This window comes from Schistocerca gregaria, chromosome 10 (assembly GCF_023897955.1).
Source record: "Schistocerca gregaria isolate iqSchGreg1 chromosome 10, iqSchGreg1.2, whole genome shotgun sequence".
Lineage (NCBI taxonomy): Eukaryota > Metazoa > Arthropoda > Insecta > Orthoptera > Acrididae > Schistocerca > Schistocerca gregaria.
The window spans coordinates 153413237-153433038 of record NC_064929.1 but is presented as its reverse complement, the minus strand read 5'-3'; the positions used below and the strand labels follow the sequence as shown (position 1 = coordinate 153433038).

At 39.3% G+C, this 19802-nt stretch overlaps 1 protein-coding gene across 1 annotated transcript; it reads left to right on the top strand.

Moving 5' to 3' along the window:
* Positions 1 to 776: 776 nt before the first annotated feature.
* LOC126293220 (protein dissatisfaction-like) lies at positions 777 to 10735 on the top strand. The gene is made up of 2 exons (XM_049986342.1): positions 777 to 1278; positions 10728 to 10735. The coding sequence occupies exons 1-2, from the start codon at positions 777 to 779 to the stop codon at positions 10733 to 10735; spliced, it is 510 nt and encodes a 169-aa protein (XP_049842299.1).
* The last annotated feature ends 9067 nt before the right edge of the window (positions 10736 to 19802 follow it).

The window sequence follows — 19802 nt, the reverse complement described above, 5'->3', positions numbered from 1 at the left end:
GTCTGTTGTCCCCACGACACGCTGCGCTCTCGCACCGGCCACGGCGAACCTCACGCCAGCACCCGCTCGCCTCCTCAGTACGCAATGTCGCCTCGCACTCTTCCCTGCCGACGCCTGCCGCCAGCTAATTCGCCGCCCCCCTGTTACAGGTGACCCGACTGCCTGCACCTCCAAGTCCGCTCACCGTCTGTTCCGCGAGGGACGCCTGTTCGCCAGATCTCTACAGGGGACCTGCCCGCCTCACATTCAACCGACAGAAGACTGGAAGGACATACAGACTCGTAACCGTGTGAGACCACATCCGCTAACAAGTGGCACGCACCCCAGTTCAGGGTGTGCGCGAGGTGTTGAGTGTGACATATATTCCAGAGTGCACAAGTGTCATACAGTGACCGTAGTTCGAACACGATGTAACTGAAACGGTGCATTTCATAGTTATTCACAGACAGTGTCGTTTGTGTCGGGCGTTAGAGACTTCGCTTATTACTGTAAGCTCTGACACCAAGTGAGTTTTGTAAACGCTGGTTCGCTTTCAGATGGAGAAAGTGTGTGCTACGTTAAACTGACACCATCTCTAGTGACGTTTGCGCCAGTTTCGAAGGGGCCTGGCGAGTTATGTGATAAAATTGTTCAGTTGTAGTACATCACCTGGCCACAGTCGTGTCTCTTGACGATTGCAAAATTTGGAGAGGTTATCGTGACTGACGGTCAGCAGATAAGTGGTTGCCAGGCACGTGTGAATCGGACGCCCAGTGAAGTGCCCGACGAAAGCAAGGATGATGATGATGAATATGGGGATGTACGGCGTGTGCAACGAGGGGTTCCATCACCACCACCACCAAGCCACGGCGGCAGCGGCAGGGGCCGGAACGGTCCCCACCGCCGCCGCCACTCTCTACGGCAGCGAAGTGGCGTCCGGACACCACCACCACCACCACCATCACCACCACGCCGCGCATCACCAGTACCACACCACTGACGTGGCAGTGGCCGCGTACCCCTCCGACCACCAGGGGGGCTTCTACACGCACGTCCACACCGGGCCGGAACCCGCTCCCGAGGACATCATCACCTCCGACAACGGGCTCAGCTACACCAATCTGGACTACGCTTCGGGCGCAGTGCCGGCCTCGGCACCCCCGTTCCAGTACCCTGTGCACGCCGATCACCAGCCGCCCGATCCGGCGGTATCCGTCACGGGGACGGTGGTGCACCAGCAACAGTCCGAGACCCACCAGTCGCAGGTAGCTGCGCCGCCCGTGGCCTTCACCGCGCCCGGTGCTGCCACCTGGCCGGCCACCTCCGACGACTACCACCAGCACCACAGCCACCTACACCACGCGCACCAGCACCAGGCGGCTGCACCACTGGCGGAGTACCAGCCGCGCATTTACAAAGAGGAGACCCCGGCGCCAGCACAGCACCAACAGGCGTGCCTGCACCACCACCACTACCAGCCGTACCACCAGCAACAGCAGCACCAGCACCCCATGGTGCACCACGCGCACCACGCCATGCAGCAACATCACCACCAGCAGCAGCACCAACAGCAACAGCAGCAGCAGCAGCCACCACAGCAGACAGTGGTGCCCACGTACAAGTGGATGCAAGTCAAGCGGAACGTCCCCAAGCCAGCTGGTGAGTACACATTTGTCTTCACTCCAATAAATTGTAGTTCTACAATAATATTCCTTGATAGGACACCATTTTTCATTAGCATAATGTGGTACATATTCTTGATTTCTGTACTTGCTCTAACGGCGGGGTACAGAACTATCGTTCTGCTGGGTGCCTGGTCATGTCGGCATATGGGGCAATGAACAGGCCGATCGGGCAGCCAAGGAGGCCTGCAGAGATCAGGATGTGGTCCAGTGTCCTATTCCCTTGCAGTCAGTCATCGCTGCACTCCACAGGAAGTGCATGGAGTTGTGGGAGGACGAATGGCTGGCGGTGACGGCCAATAAACTGCTGTTGGTAAAGTCAACCACTCGGCCGTGGCGTTCCTCCTGCCGGTTCCTCAGGCGGGAGGAGGTGGCCCTCACACGTCTTCGGATCGGGCACTGTCCTCTCACACATAGCTTTTTATTACGGCGAGAGGATCCACCGTTATGTGATGCTTGTGGTGTGCACATCTCTGTCCGGCACATTTTAACAGACTGCATTTTATACCGTGATGCACGGGCAGAAGCACAAGTTGATGTGGATCTGCCTTCTGTTTTAGCTAATGATGAGACGTGTGTGTTTAGGGTTTTTAAGTTTTGTGATGTGTCTGGACTCTGGCCTAAACTTTTAGGCTGGAGGTTTTAGGGTATTGCAGAGTGGCTGACTCCTCCCCATTCTCCCTTGCGGTCAGCCAGCCACTTCCATTTGCTACATTGTTTTAGCTTCCTCTAGCAATTTCTTCCTGTGTTGTCCATGTTTTACTGCTGACGCTCTGTTTCGTCCCACGCTTTGGTGTGGGTGAGCACATGTTTTTCAACAATTGTTACCCAGGTTTTCTGTTCCGTTTTCTATTCCTGTTCTGGGATTTTTCTTGACACCCGTCTCACTATGTTACTGAACGGGCGCTGAAGACCTTGCTGTCGTGCACCCAAAACCCCTCTACTACTACTACTGCTACTGATTTGATTGGGGTAGGACGTCAAACGGGATGACTTAGAGCAGCAGAGGCACCACAGATTTTAATTTCCACTGTCCATACTTTTACAAATAAATTCATAAAACTTTGTCAGCATGACCAGGAAAGATTCACAATTCACACTCATAGCAAGTGGAAGTTCGAAAACATTACGAAATGATTTTTGTTACACGTGAAATTTCATCATTTTTTTCACTTACTAATGTCAGTATTTGTTGCTATAGGTACACTTTTCTTCATAAGTAAGAGAGTGTCTTCGATGAATTTTGCACAGCATACAAACCATACTTAAAGGTGTATGAAACTCTAGAATTTTCCAAATCTATTAAAAACTGTGTGAAAAATTGAGGTAATCAACTACAAAATTTGTGTTTTTCCTAAACATTAAGTTTAAAATAGAACATCTCATTTGTTTTTTCGTAAATTAAATAAATTCTAGAGTTTCATACACCTGTAAGTATGGTATGTATACTGTGCAAAAGTCATCGAAGAATCTCTCTAACGTACAAAGAAAAGTGTACCTATAGCAACGAATGCAGCCATTAGTAAGTGAAAAAATGATGAAATTTCGCACGTAAATTTCTTTTGTTTTGTTATGTTTTCGAACCTCCACTGCAATGAGTCTGAATCCTCAATCCTTCCTGGTGGTGCTGACAAAGTTTTATGATCTTATTTGTAAAAGTATACACAGTGGAAATTAAAAAGTCCTGTGGTGCCTCTCCTGCCCCTCTTAAAGGGTGGCATCGTGTAAAACAACAAAATCTGTTGCAATATGTATTTATTCACACACAGCATGTTTTAGTGATGCGACTAACTGCAGGATGTATACATTTGCACGAAAATGTATAAGAAACATAACATGCGAAAACAGTTGTTGTGAACCATTGTATTTAACAGATAATCATGGATTACACGACGTGAAGTAGAAGGAAGGTTCCTTGTTGCCAAATTCAAAATTGCTTTTAATTTAATTTTTGAGAACATTTCTCGTACAGAAACATTGGTCTGGCTAAACGTACTTTGAAAATGGACAAAAACAATCTCGAGCGCAAAACCTTTTACTTAGAGGGTAACTGATTTTGGTCAGTTTTTGACCGTTCTCACACCGTGATACCATGGCAGTAGGTGGTGGCGGTGCTGTAAGTCCACAAACTACAGCTGACATTCCAGGAGTTGCAATACCCGCTCCTTCCACCATCACCACCCACTATTATGCTATTAGTGTCTGAGGACGGTCAAAAACTGACCGAAAACTGTTACCATAGAAATAAATGTTTGTCGGTCGAGACTGTTTGTGTCCATTTCTGAAGTGTTTTTTATTTGCTGCATCTAAATAAAAAAAGTTAAGACGCAGAATGCGTGAAGACATTGAAAATGATTTTTGACTATTAGGCCTATGCATACAGATGGGAGCGACAAGTAGAGGATAATGAAACAAGCAAATAATACTAATTCACCTGTACCAAGTGGTTATAATGAAAGTACACGTACTCACGGAGGTACGGTGTGGGCTTTAATTATCGTATTGCAGCGAGACTTAGTGGATACGGCGATGACGATGATTGATTTATGGGGCACTCAACTGCTCGGTCATCAGCGCCCGTACCTAGTCCCATTTTTTACACAGTCTAATTTTTCACGCAATCCAATCGAGCCACTGTCACTAGTGATGATGGTGGTGATGATGAAATGATGTGGGCAACACAAACACCCAGCGGAGAAAATCCTCAACCCAGCCAGGAACCGAACCCGGGATCCTGTGATCCAGAGGCAGCAGTGCTAGCCACTAGACCACGAGTTGCGGAACTTAGTGGATACGCTAATGCGTTAGTGTGGAACCAATTTACACTGAAAAATAATTAGTTCCAATTCTGGCCACCAGGTGCAAATGTGGCGCTCTATAGCATCTCGTTGATATCTTTGGTGCTCATACTGTACAAACCGTGTGAGAGGTGGTTAATAATAAAATCAACATTATACCTTTCTCACTTGTTCGATCTTTTCTGGCTACGCCCCATTCCTAATACATTACACATGGAAACATTTCTATAGGTCTTTCTCGTTTTCACAGCGCCAGATTTGCACCTGGTGGTCAAAAAAAGAAATTAACTTTTGTCAGCGTAAATCTGATCCGCATTAACCCATTAGAATATCTACTAACTTACTTTGCCGTACGATAATTACAGACCACACTGAACATCTGAAAAGTCACACTTTAATTTTACCACACGGTACCTGGAACACCGTCAATAGTGTTGTAACAATGACATGATTGCATTTCAGCATACATCTCTTCGAAGAAACCATTGGGTCAAGGACAGTCGCTTGCAGTGTTCAGCCAATGGCTTATCATAAACTGACAACTGAATGGGCTGACATTTTTTTTCCGTAAAAGTTAGCATACCCAAAGCCATGTAGATGATCATTAGTAACTCCCTCAGAGATGCATAATATACAACGTTATGTGCCTTTGTGGATGACGATAAAGAGTACTGTGTAAAGAGAGGAACTCACATGGGCCGTCAAACTTTATACGTGGTAAAGCTTAGCCTGGACTAGTGTAAACGCCGGTCGACGTATAGTTAATGCAACCCGAAAAAATGTTGGCAGAGAAAAGGAAATGCCTTCTTGCGAACGTAAGGGCAAAAAACCCACACGCCGCAATAAAATCCATGATATTTATTAGATGATGAAGTTTCGTGTTTACAAATTGTAAACTCGAAGTTCTTTCTTTCTTCCATTCTCCCTCACAGCAGGTAGACAGCTATTCATTTTATAGTGGCTCAGTCTAACGAAAATCAGCCTTAAAATCTCCAGAATTAATTTTCACTTTGCACCGAAGTGTTTCTTGATTTGAAATTTCCTATGTTCCAGACCTGGAATCGAAACTTTGAATTTCAAGTCAATTTTCTACCGACTGACTTATCCAGGCACAGCTGATAACCTCACTTCAGCCAGAACTTCTCGCAAACCTTCCTATCTTCACAAAAGTTCTCTCGAATACGTTACGGCAGTAGCATTTGCACACAAAAGACCAAGTTTCCGGGCTCGAATCCCGCTATGGTACATAATTTTAATCTATCAGGAAATATAAGTCTTTCAGATTTTTTACTTTTATTGATTTACATTTTTTCAATCTTTGAATATCTTGTCATTTTGCCCATTTGTTTTCTATCCTTTACAAACTGTGTGACTTTACTCTCTCAGCTGAAATTTTGCTCTCTACATTGTTTACATTTTCATTTGCTATTGTTTACTACAGCCTAGCTGCTGAATATCTGCCATTGCTTCTGAATCTGTACCGTAGTCACATGCAGTCTGATAGCGTCTAGCAATTTCTTTAACGGCTATTCTTCTTACCTGCAGACTTCTATTAGTGTTGAAATCGTTGGATGGGTGCTATTTTTGTACACACAGTCGAGGCTGGAAATAAACGCCAGACTCTCATAGTATGGTGAGAAATGTTTATTATATACTTTATGCTGCACACGTGGTAACAGACTTCATGATACGCAAAAACACTAAGCGTGTAACATTCATTCAACACGTAAACTGGTGTGTGAAGATAAACTGATTATACCTATATTTAGAATCCCACTCTTTTCACGCCTACGATTGGCCTTCACTGTACTGTAATTGCGGTTTATGTAGCAACAGTGAGAAAGGTATCAGCTGTAGTAAATTGTTATGTAGCACAGTTCAGTTCACACTTCCTATCTGTGAAACAGCAAAAAAGATTACTTCACACAGTCTTCTAATATTCCACGTACACTCACTGTAAGAAACATTCGTTTCAGCAACAAAGCTGACGTTTACTCGTAAGAATGAATACTCTTCCTAGCTGTTGTATTAGTTTCTTTTCGCAGTGGAAAATATAAAAAAAATTCATTCTTTTTCATTTCGACTTTAGTACTTTTTGTACTCAGAAAAGTGAACGGAAGAAAATGCATCCATGATACCTAGGATGTGGAAAAATGTATCACAGAACGGCGTCAACTTTAAGACCGCGGAAAAATTATTCGCTTGATTGTTACATGGGAAAACCATGACTACATATCCATCGCGAAGACGATATTCTGTAAAACTATATTTTTTTTCTCATTCGGAAGTGACATGCGTGAAAATGAACTACAAATATGAAAAAACTATTTTGTAAAAACTTCTCCTTATCTCATTAGTTTTGCAGGGGAAAAAGAGTTTGGTTTGCCAATTAGAATTTTTGAGACATGTGGGCAATATTTGACATTCGCAGTGATGCCGTATTCGACACTACTATGTTCAACGAACTGGTAATAATGTCACATATGAATATTTATGCTAATTCATCTAAAAGCGAAAAAACAAATATTCTACTTTTTATTTTCAATATATATATTAATAACGACCAGTAGAAACCTACCGTAAAAGGTTGTTCGGAAATAGGAAATTAAAGTCCGATTTGTTCCAAAGGGAATGGCGAAACAGCCACGTAAATCTGTTCGCTGTGGCAAAAGTACGAAGGCTAGAGAAATACTTCGTTTTCATGTTTAGCTCCATGGTTTACGTAATAAGTTGCAATAGGTTCCAGCAAATTGTGATGTCTTAATTTTTCTTTTAGATTTGCGACTTAAGTGAAAAGTGATAACGTGCAAGGTAATAGCGACAGAATAGTGTAAATATTTATTACCTTTTCTAGAGATGATACTCATATTCCATTTCTTGCTGATCATAAAATTCTGATTCTGAATTTCTGACGTAGTGCAAATCATTTGAACCTTACGTTTCCTTTTCATGTGAAGACTGAAGAACCGCAGAGCTCTATAACTCATAAATTCAGTGTTACTGCATTTGTGTTATTGCATTCTGACCCAAGAATTCCCAGTAATTTTAACAAATAAGTACAATGTGAATACCTAATAAGCAATCAAATAATTGCGCAGCATCACTCTTGATTAACTTCAAACCTGTTGCAAATATCTCACCTACAAACAATAACTGAGAAAGTATTTTGTTTTATATGTTGTGGGACGTAAAACAGCGACGAATCATTTTATGCCCTTTATGAGCTGAATACTTCTTTAACATATCGTGGATTCATGTCGCTACTTTCTCATTACTGTATGAATACTGCGGAATGAATAGACTGAATCCCGAGTAGTGCGCGAAAGGCGGTTCACTAAACCAGTAAATACTGTGAGGGTTGATTTTGTTGTTACATGTATACATAATTTCAGGCATTTGCAGTTACGTATAGGCACATATACTTCTTGCCTATACATGACGTTACAGAATAAATAGACACGCAGTAACAGTGGCATGTGGTTCCGTATTACTATTTAATTACGGATGAGATATTAGATTTGTTAAAGCTGCAAACGTACAAGTCAGTTATCTACCAATATTAGTTGGTTCAAATGGCTCTGAGCACTATGGGACTTAAACTACTGTGGTCATCAGTCCCCTAGAACTTAGAACTACTTAAACCTAACTAACCTAAGGACATCACACACATCCATGCCCGAGGCAGGATTCGAACCTGCGACCGTAGCAGTCGCGCGGTTCCGGATTACGCGCGTAGAACCGCGAGACCACCGCGGCCGGCACCAATATTAGTGGCTCAAAACATTATTAAGACATAAATACACGAGCGAGTACATACAGCTTATTAAGAAATAAAAACACAGAAATTTAGCTGAAGAGGAGTTTTCCACGTACTCTAACGTTCACGGGCCCTGCGTGAAATCGCTCTTATCTTATCGGTGCCATGATTGCCTTCTCAATATTGTGTACCTCATTAGTAGCGCCACATAATTATCTCTTCAGATTGAGCGCTTTGAAATCATTTTTTCTACCTTGCAATCATAACTTTATAGAAGAACAAAGGTTGCCTCGAAAAGAGAACACGTATTCTTAAAGAACTTTATTGCGCGGATGCAAGAACGGAAATTAATTCTGATTGTGAATGTACTCAGCTGCAATGTACCAGAATATCTGCACTGTTAAAAGTTAACGTTCTTTGTTCGTGGTCAGTATGTCACTATCACCGTGACGATTGCAGAACTAGGAGATACTGAAAATTCAGTGATCCGGTGCGTTACACACTACTCGCAAAGTGACTGTCTACAAGGCTAGGTGGAGATTTTCAGCGGTGATCGGAATTATCAGCCGGAATCCCAGTGGATCAAGAGGATTTTACAGATGCTCTGTCATCTTTGACAGAACACTGTTATACAAGTATTAATTACAATCAGCAAGAACAAGGAAAATCTGTGCTGGGGATATACTCTGTACTGTACACCAAACAAAGAAAAAAAAATTCTGTAAGAGTTTTAAACTATATTTCATTCATTTATTCTGATTCGCCACGCGAAATATGGAAAAGAACGGAAGACAGCAGGTCACCACTGCGCTTATGTAACGGAGACATTTTAGAAGCAGTAAAACACAAAGCGAACTGTTACAGCAAATATTGTCAATTGTTGCCAGAAATTTCAAATAAGAGAAGATTCTACTGTTAGCCGCCTCATGCGTTTATTTACATATATAACCTAGCGTCCAAGCATTTTATGTGAAATCAACTGTTGGATAAATTCGCTTCGACAGTTGATGCCCTAAAACTCTACATAAAATTTAAACATAATATTCGTGTTGATTTTATCAAAATGCGTTCTTGTGTCTTGAGAGATTGTGTATTTTTGAACATGAGCCTCGAGAGAAACGTATTTCGTGTTATCGCTTCTACTGTAACCTATATTAACGCTTGATACAATTCTGGCAATGATAGCCATGTTCAGAAATTCGCGCCCGCAAACTTCTGTGTAAATTAATTAAATTTTTATACCTGGGATTCACAGTCATATAGAACTTTATAAAAGACGTCATATTTACGCCAGTGGCTGTAACACTTTCGTTATTTAACGATTGCAATTTCAGCCTAAGGCCATTATCAAGTGCAGACTTTTGTGGCTTTACTCCATGTAGACTTAAAATGAGCTGACATATAAATGTGTCAGCTGATTTTAAGTTGACGTAGCGTCATGCCACAAAAATCTGCATTTGATAATGGCCTTAGGCTGAAATTGCAATCGTTAAATAACGAAAGTGTTACAGCCGCTGGCGTAAATATGATGTCTTTTATAAAGTCCTGTGTAAATGTGGGGATTTCTAGTTATTTTGCCTGTTGTCTACAGTTTTCTGCCAGAATATGAAATCCATTGTTTATCCTAGACAGCGAAGCACAGTCTACATGGAAATTACTTTTACTTCTAATTTTCTGATTATGAACTGTAAAGTTCAGTATCATTATCAACCACAAATACCATTTCGGAATAAATGTTTTGCCATTTTAGCGTAAGAATGGCTTCAGAAAGATGTCGGGAATTTTGTGAGTAAAGGCGTTTTGTTGACGAATTTCGGAAGTTTCTGAGAGTTGTGTATAAAATATTTCGTAGTAAATCTACAGTTTCACGCTGCAGTTGTGCATTCTATGTATTTCAGCATCTATATCGTGTTTGTAAAATCATTTCTCCTTAATCGCAGTGTAGTTAGTTATGCGAATAGTGCTATATTTCCAGTCTTCCACCCGTTGACGGTAGATATTTAAGAAAATGTATGATAATATATGATCGCGACGTAAACATATCTTTCATGAAGGCGAGAGTTAGGGCTTATACTGCGTCCTGCGCTTACTGTTCATGATAATTTCGTGTAACGTTTAGTTTTCTCCTTTCAGCAACAGAGTATATTGTCTGCATTTGCCATAAATTTCCGAATTTTCGAGTTAGTTGCGTGGGTTAATTAGAGATGCTAGTCTGAAAAAAGTTCTACATTAAAACTTGCAAGAAGCTTCACGAAATCAGTAACTTTTATAGCACACATTTTTCTTAACAGAAGCATTCTGTAGAGAGTTAATTACTTCAGTTTTTAAAGCGAACTTGTAATCATTGTACCACAATAGATCTAGAAATTAAAAGAGAATCTTCGATTTCAGATTAAGGTTATTTGTTTACTTTCTGCCAAAATGCACTTGACAAGTGTTTACAAGGCATACATGTAGATCAAAAACCAGTATTTAAAAATGATGTTATAGAGCTTAACAATTTTATTGTAGGTAGTTGACAATAATATAAATTTAGACATATACTCCGTGTAATCGCAGTGTGGAAGCGAAGTTTGTGATCCACGATACGTGAGGAGTTAGTACATTCATGTCTTTTCATGGTACATACTAAAAATAAGATTCCACGATTTATTAAAGAAATCGCTGTTCTGAAATGCCTATACAACGAAAGATATACATACATAAAAATTTTAAGCCTTTGTTGCAATAATGCGCACGAAACGAATATGATCACATGATTCCCACATTGGCAGTAAACGAAGAATTACTTTTCGTCACACTTTGCCTTCTGACAATCTGACGCTTGCACAGACTTCCAAATTTGCCTGTGCTGCTTTTATCTTTAGCAACAACCCACCAATAATGCTTTCTAAACCATTTATTAGCGAATGTAAGTTTTTATTTAATCTCTTGACTTACTATCTAATATTATATAAAAGTTTCGAAACTGATACTAATCTCACTCACATCTTTCATATTACTGTTCTACAAAACTTTGCTTGGATGTGTTATTATTATTGCCTCTACGCTATCTAGTTAACAAGCTTTACTTTTTGCGATAGAAACTCCCATACGTCCTGAAAATTTTAATACCCGCTTTTATCTTACCGTATCTCGTCGTCAGCAGTGTATTTTGTCTAATTACAATTTATTTCTGGTATTCAAGAAGCACATGCTTCTGCAAGTTTCTGGCTAAAAGTGAATTATGAAGTTAGCTTCCAATAACAAATAACACTTACTTAAACATCCAGTTTCCTGCAATTCTTATTCATCTTCAAGGAAAATAATATGAATTTTTGTGCGTACCCATGTGTTAAGACTTTTTGCGTGAGAAACTGTCTTGACCTTGTTCTGTGTGGAAGGGCCAGCCGCGGTGGACGTGCGGCTCTGGCGCTGCAGTCCGGAACCGCGGGGCTGCTACGGTCGCAGGTTCGAATCCTGCCTCGGGCATGGGCGTGTGTGATGTCCTTAGGTTAGTTAGGTTTAAGTAGTTCTAAGTTCTAGGGGACTTATGACCTAAGATGTTGAGTCCCATAGTGCTCAGCCATTTGAACCATTTTTTTTTTTTGTGTGTGAAAGGCAAATACTCGATATCTTCTATCTATATAAAAGAAAGTCGTGTTGGTTACACAATTTATAACTCAAGAACGGCTGGACCGATTTGGCCGAAAATTGGTGCAGAGGTAACTTAGAACCAGGAGACGCACATAGGATACTTTTAATTCCGTTCGACCGCTATAAAACGTGGTATAAGAAAAACGCATATGGCATGGAATAACAAAACGCAGCTAAACGACACTATAAAACGTGGTATACCAAAAACGCATCTGACATGGAATAACAAATTCAAATGACAGCTAAACGTCTATGGTTAAGTATCAGTATATATCATTAATTAAAAATCTAAAGAAATATTTTTTTATTTAATTTGAATCATCATTAACAACGCCGCGACCAAGACGATCGAATATTTCTCGACAAAGCCGTAAAGCTTCGAAACATAAACCAACCAAGACTGTGCAACGGTACGCGTTTGGTGGTAAGTAAATTGATGGAAAATGTTATTTGCGTGACGATACTCGAAGGAAAATTCGAAGGTGAGGAAGTTCTCATTCCGAGGATCCCGATTATTTCACCCGATATACCGTTTGAGTTTAAAGGACTTCAATTTCCGATCCCGTGACCATTAACAAATCACAAGGCCAATCCTTGAAAGTTTGTGGTTTAAATCTGGAATATCCATGTTTTTCACATGGTCAGTTATATGTGGTATGTTCACGGGTCGGAAGACCATCTGCGTTGTTTGTTCTTGAGCCCGATAATAAAACAAAAAATGTCGTATATCACAAGGTACTTAATTGAAGAGGGGACGCTATGCACCAAAAAACATAAAGAATAAAGACTCATAAAAATACTTGATTTTTTTATTTGTATTCCCTAATAAAAATTGAACTTAAGATCCAAAATCTGATTATTTATTGGCTTTAAGACGGGACAGAGTACACAGGGTCAGCTAGTCTTTGATTAAAGTGAGAGTATTTATACTGCAAAAGACCGAGCGTGGTGGCACAATAGTTAAGCACACTGGACTCTCATTCGGGAGGACGACTGTTCAAACCCGCGTCTGCTCATTCAGATTTGTTTACCGCGATTTCCGTAAATCGCTCCAGGCAAACGTTGGGATGGCTCCTTTGCCATGGCACGGCCGATTTCCTTCTCCCTCCTTGACACAGGCCAAGTTTGTGCTCCGTCTTTAATGACCTCGATGTCGGCGGAACGTTAATTTTCCTTCCTTCTAAGGAAGCGTGAAGTAAGAATATTACGCACAGAACATAATCCCGACATCTTACAAAAACCATTTCAGGGGCTTTAACTTCCTTACACTCACATGACATTACATTTACTCCTGAGTAGTTTTAGTGGTTAATAATAAAACTGAACTGTGCAATTCGCAACCACAAAATTAGAAGTAAAAGTAATTTCCACGTAGACTATGCTTCGCTGTCTGGAGTAATTAAATTTCATTTTTTCGAGCAAAACTACAGATACCAGGCCAAAAAATTGAATAACACCAAGGCTTCTCTTTATCCATCGCTTCTGTAGTTTTTCGTAATATTTCGACTCGTGAAGGTAGATTCCAGTAAACACTGATGTTCATTGTAAACACGTTTTCAAGTTTCCCAGATTCAGACAGGTGATGGTATTGTCTGAAAGCAGCAAAGTTACATGAACGCTTAGAATGAATTTGTAGGTAATATCAGCGGCTGAGTAATGTAATAAGCAGAGCAGAACTTTTTCCAAAGCATCTTTTCTCCATCCCCCTGATTTTTAGTGTGAATGGGTAAATATTACTTTTTGTTGACATACCTCACCGTGGTTACATGCAGTGGCAACTTCTGCCTGTTACTACTGTATGTAACTTAATTCGCTCAAGTCAATTGGAGATACGTCATGCAAAAATATGCCGAAATCAGCTTCTTGATAAGGTTCTCTGCATGTCGACTCCACTTTTGATTCTTATCTAGCTGAACCTCAAGAAATTTTACGCATAATATGTCATTTATTGCATGATCATCAGTATCTATCTGTGGTACTACAGGTCGATTTCGCTTGTTTCAAACTGCATAACGAAGCTTATTATGAGGTTGTTGTTGTTGTTGTTGTTGTCTTCAGTCCTGAGACTGGTTTGATGCAGCTCTAAATGCTACTCTATCCTGTGCAAGCTTCTTCATCTCCCAGTAACTACTGCAACCTACATCCTTCTGAAAATGCTTAGTGTATTCATCTCTTGGTCTCCCTCTACGATTTTTACCCTCCACGCTGCTCTCCAATGCTAAATTTGTGATCCCTTGATGCCTCAAAACATGTCCTACCAATCTATCCCTTCTTCTAGTCAAGTTGTGCCACAAACTCCTCTTCTCCCCAATCCTATTCAATACCTCCTCATTAGTTACGTGATCTATCCACCTTATCTTCAGCATTCTTCTGTAGCATCACATTTCGAAAGCTTCTATTCTCTTCTTGTCCAAACAAGTTATCGTCCATGTTTCACTTCCATACATGGCTACACTCCAAACAAATACTTTCAGAAACGACTTCCTGATACATAAATCTATATTCGATGTTAACAAATTTCTCTTCTTCAGAAACGCTTTCCTTGCCATTGCCAGTCTACATTTTATATCCTCTCTACTTCGACCATCATCAGTTATTTTACTTCCTAAATAGCAAAACTCCTTTACTACTTTAAGTGTCTCACTTCCTAATCTAATTCCCTCAGAATCACCCGATTTAATTTGACTTCATTCCATTATCCTCGTTTTGCTTTTGTTGATGTCCATCTTATATCCTCCTTTCAAGACACTGTCCATTCCGTTCAACTGTTCTTCGAAGTCCTTTGCCGTCTCTGACAGAATTACAATGTCATCGGCGAAGCTCAAAGAGCTACAAATGCAGTGGATCAGTTATAGGCCTCTTTATCTATTATCTGAACTTTGTTTGGCATGATTGCGCTTAGGTCACTCATTTGTATGCTAGCGGCACTGGAGAACAATACCTTAAACAGTCACCGAAAGCCGTCGATCGACCATTTGTGTAAATTAAGAACGTGAAATGACCTGACAATGAACTTTTGGGACTCCACATTTCACGTTCTCCCATTCGGATTATTATTTCTGTTCTAGAGTTTCTCAACGAGACCCTCTACTTACGACGGAACGATTTCTTGTTTGTTAATTAATTTCCATTAACCCTCGCAACACCAAGATGGGAGAGGTATAAACTACATTGTGACCAAGTTTTGAAAATATTTTATTCTAGTCAGTTACTTTACACTCGTATTTCAAAATTCTGAAAAAAATATTTCTTGTTCGTAATGATTTTTCTACCTGATTCCATTAAAGTTTTAAATTTTCCGTTAAACGTAACCGAAACATTTAAGTCTCAGAAGAAGATGTCACTTTTCCCATATTCAATAGTTTCAGGTTCAGGACATTACTTACACATCGGTATCTCTTTAAAAAGTCTGTTGTGATTAAACGCCAATAACAATTAATGAAATTTAGAAGTATGTTCCTATTATATGTCAACAAGAACTAACAAATTTAGTTTATTTTCAAATTTTTTGATGTAAAGTACCTTCCCCTCTTCCCCTACCCCCCTACCTCCCCCTGCCACGTTTGGTAATGCACGTTATGAAAAATGAATTGGTATTGCTAGCGTTGATGTTAATGCCACAAAATTTTCATTTCCCGACTACATTTCGTGTCTATACAAACAAAGGCCGAGACAAGGTCAGATAATTTACCAAAGAGATACTTTTAGTTGTTCGTTTATAATTACAGACTCATATGGAGGAATGTGACAGAAACGGCAATAGTTACAGATCTAACATAAAAAAAGCTTTACAGACGTTAGGCACACAGAAAACATGCAAAGTTACGTAGGTGCGCCGTTTACACCTTCAGACTGAGGAGAATGCCTTAGTGATGTAAATATAATAACATCTAAGTTCTTTGACCACAGCTCATATGTTTGTATGTAAACATAGTGTATTTCACGGGTGCAGATCATAGTAGTGTAATATGAAACTATACTTGGTAAAACTGAAATAACTATAAGTGTGTAAAGAAGTGGCAAAACTATCACCACAACATAAAAAAAGTACAAACATGTACATGAATGTATAAACACCTGAAGATGGGCGCAAGCCCGAAACCGGTCGTGTGAAAATAAATAACCTTTTATTGTGACTGGTAGCGGATGTCTTTCTACACCCCATAAAGGAACAGTCACGGAGGTCGACAGCATCCACTATGGATAAAATTCATTTAACTGTAATACATTTTGGACAGTTCTTTTCTTTGCTGCTTTAGCCAGTCTTAATAGGAACAGGCACTGTTGAATATTATTGTGCTTTTACGGCCTCATTGGACCACTTCAGTCAATTTCTTTCCGGTCTTCCTAAGATTTCTCATTGTTTTTTATCCTTCTTGGCTTTCCAGTATTTCTTCATTCTATCCGATCTTTGTTTTCGTTCCTCTTCTGAAAATACTCTTTTAGTTGTTTCTCTTTTATCAATTTTTGGCAAGAATCTAATACTTCTATTTTTTAATTTATTTACTTGTTTTGATTTGGATTTCAAGTCCTCCAGCGTTATGTCTAGTTCTTTCATGTCTTCTTTTATTTCCTTTATCCAGACAGGTTGTTGTTTTTGTTTCTTTGAGTTTCTCCAAAATTTTGCGTATTAATCTGTCTTCAGGTGTTCTCAATAGATGGCCAAAAATGATATTCTCTTTTTTCTCATGGTATCCGTTACTGGTTCTATCTCCTGATATACTACTGCATTTGGGACAATACGCCATTCTCCTGCTTTTTGGTACTTTTTATTGATGCATGTCCTTATTATTCTTCTTTCTATTTTTAGAATTTTGTCTGTGTTGTTCTTTTGATTTGGCTTAAACAAGGTTTCACTTCCATAGGTTATTTCTGGTTGGACAACATATATATATATATATATATATATATATATATATATATATATATATATATATATATATATATATATATGTGTGTGTGTGTGTGTGTGTGTGTGTTCTTATATTTCAAGATTATGAGATTGTCTCCTGTGATCGCGATATTTTCGAAGAATCCGCCGATATAATGGTCTACGTACAATTTTGGGCTACAAACAGATACAATCACTGAAATAAAGGATTACTTGAAGTGTAAACATGTCTCTCCCCCTAATGAAATATTCATTATTGATAACGTGTCCATAACAGCATATTTATTTTACTTTGAGGGTAATCGCTAAACTGACACTAACCAGGAGACAATCAGCCGTAACCAGTATTTTTGTAGTAAGCAGTATTAATAAACATAAACTGAACGAATGTCCCGCCCACTTTTTTGGAATATTTTACGGCTATCAGCATGAACAATCGTTTCCACCTGCGGCATTCAGAATTTTAAAAAATTAATAAATTACTTAGAAAAGATTACCCTGTTTGCTAAAACAATCCTAAACAACAAATAAACAAAAGATGTATTTCAAACGAATCCAAAGAACAGTTTAAAAAAAAATACATGCGTTTTTCTATGTAGAACGGGTACACGACTGTGATTGGTACAATCGGGCATATGCCCGTTCTTTATTTCTTCATTGATTAACTGTTCTACTTGCAGAAACAGTTCCTTACGTATTTTTCTCCCTTAAGAATCCCGTTGTACGAGTGAACATACAAACATTAGGAATACAAAATTGAAATTTTGCGTGCTGGTCAAGGAGTTTTCTTTACTGAAAGAGCATAAGAGAACGAAACTTTCTTGTTATTTTACTGTGACAGAAGCAACACGCTAAACTGTCTATGAGTCTCCTCAATTTTTCTGAAGTGCTTAATTCGGCAAATTGAAACGTTGAAGTCAGTTCTCAATTTACTTCATATACAGTCAGATTTATTTACATATAATTATATTCACAGTAGACTTGAAATTTTCTGTGGTAGTAACGTAAACATGCCATCTTCAAATTAAGCGGAACATCGTGAAAATACCTAAAATTTCACGAGCAAATTACAAGAAAGTGTTCACCCGTGTTACACAAGCAGTGCGAAGTTTTTTTTTTTCAATTAATCCTGTTTATATTTGTTCTATGATGTATTTTGGTCGATTAGTATTTGTAAAGAAATTATTATCTCACCTCATTGAATTTAAATGGACCTAGCACAACAGATTTGTGCTCTGAATGGACGTCGAGAGGATGTGATTCGTTTACTGGTGGCTTCCCTCATAACAGAAGATAAAACGTAGAGTAACATGTAATTTTGTCTTTAGAAATATCTTGCAACATTTACGTAACTTAAGTATATTAGTGTAACACACTTCAGTGCTTCGTGAAGTGCCACCGTTTTAACGCTCGGAGACGATCGTGATTGTTATATCTGTGGAAATAATTTTTATTTTCAGTCACATTCAGATTTATATTTTTACACTATCTAAAACGATATTTTTTTGCATTATCTGTAGAGTGTAAAAGTGATGTCTGGAAACAGAAGTTACTTTAAGACTCAAGTACGCCGGCAGACGTAACAATGAAAGGTCGAATTTTCAATAATGCGAAAGCTCTCTCTAGCAGAACTAAGATCCAGAGATATACCTATATCAGCACACTTACTATATCTCTAGTACAATTCATTTCAAGACTGTGGCGTCATCGTTTATACCGCTGCGTTGTGTTTAGCAAATCTAACAGTGAACGGAACACTAAGCAATAATGAATGTAAGTAACCAGGATATTCTCAACATAACGCTCACTATTCGGTGAAATGTAAAGAACAGAGCCTAAAAAAGTAGTACTTCACACGAATGAAATAATGTTGTTCGGTATTATTTTCTAAGCGGGATTTGAATATTCTTTCAGTTTATCGACATAAGGACATTTTTATGAGAAATGGCTCAAAACTAATATCTAAAAATTAATACCGCGAGTAATTTAGTACGATGTCTCTGGAGCATAATTTATGTTGTTGAAAGATACGTAGTGTGACCTCCGCTTTTAGCCACTTGCATTTACGTAAAAAATGTATACACCAAAATACTCGTCGGAGACTTGTTTTTTAACTAAATTTACATTGAAGTTTTAGTTTTTGTAGCGGAAAGCTGGTTAAATGTGACGAAGTGTATTAACCTTGCAATATATACGCAATATCCATGACATACATTGGATAATAGTATACATCAGCCTTCAGAATAATGAAAATCAGTATTTCAGTGGTGGGAATTCGTGAGTAGTTGCTATGGCAATCCCGTAGATACTGTAACCGGTTTCCACATGATAAGTTACATGAAATCGGAGCATTGATGAACTTTCTTTATTGCATATAAGTCTGTTATGCTTTTAACACTCTCCCACTGTTTGTCTGTCACTCTGCTTGGGACAAACACTACGCCACCACGATATCCTAATCTGGCAGTATTCTCTTTTTGGTTTGCTGGGGTGTAGCTTGAGGTTCTTTCCCCAAAATTTCACTTCTTCATTGTCTATAACGACCTTCCCAAGATTATCATCAATACAGCACCAATCTCCGTCTATTTCATATATCAGTATTCGTCTTCTCCTAGAGCATCACTTTCATCTTCACGGTAACGTAGACTGAGAATACATTTGTCTGATAACATTCTCCTACAAATTTCCAGTAAATCCGATAGACAAAATAGAAATATCTGTCAGTCATCACTTGGACCTGTGGCCTATAATTTATAATTATTAGCCCTAGTTTTATTATTATTATTATTATTATTATTATTATTATTTTCGAATGCTCCCAATAAATAAAAGATGTTAAGCAAATAACTCAATAAGCTTTTCTTTAGCTTCCTCTTTTTTCAGTACGCTTTCTTGCTTTTCGAGAAGGTTTCTTTACTTTGTTGTGACCACTTTGGTTTGTACTGATTGTGTTTTGTTACTGTGATGTATCTTCCCATTTGTCTACTTTGTATCTGAGGCTGTCTCTTTGTAAAATTGCGGTTAATCTTTTGTTCCCGTTTCTGACATCCTTTCACGTT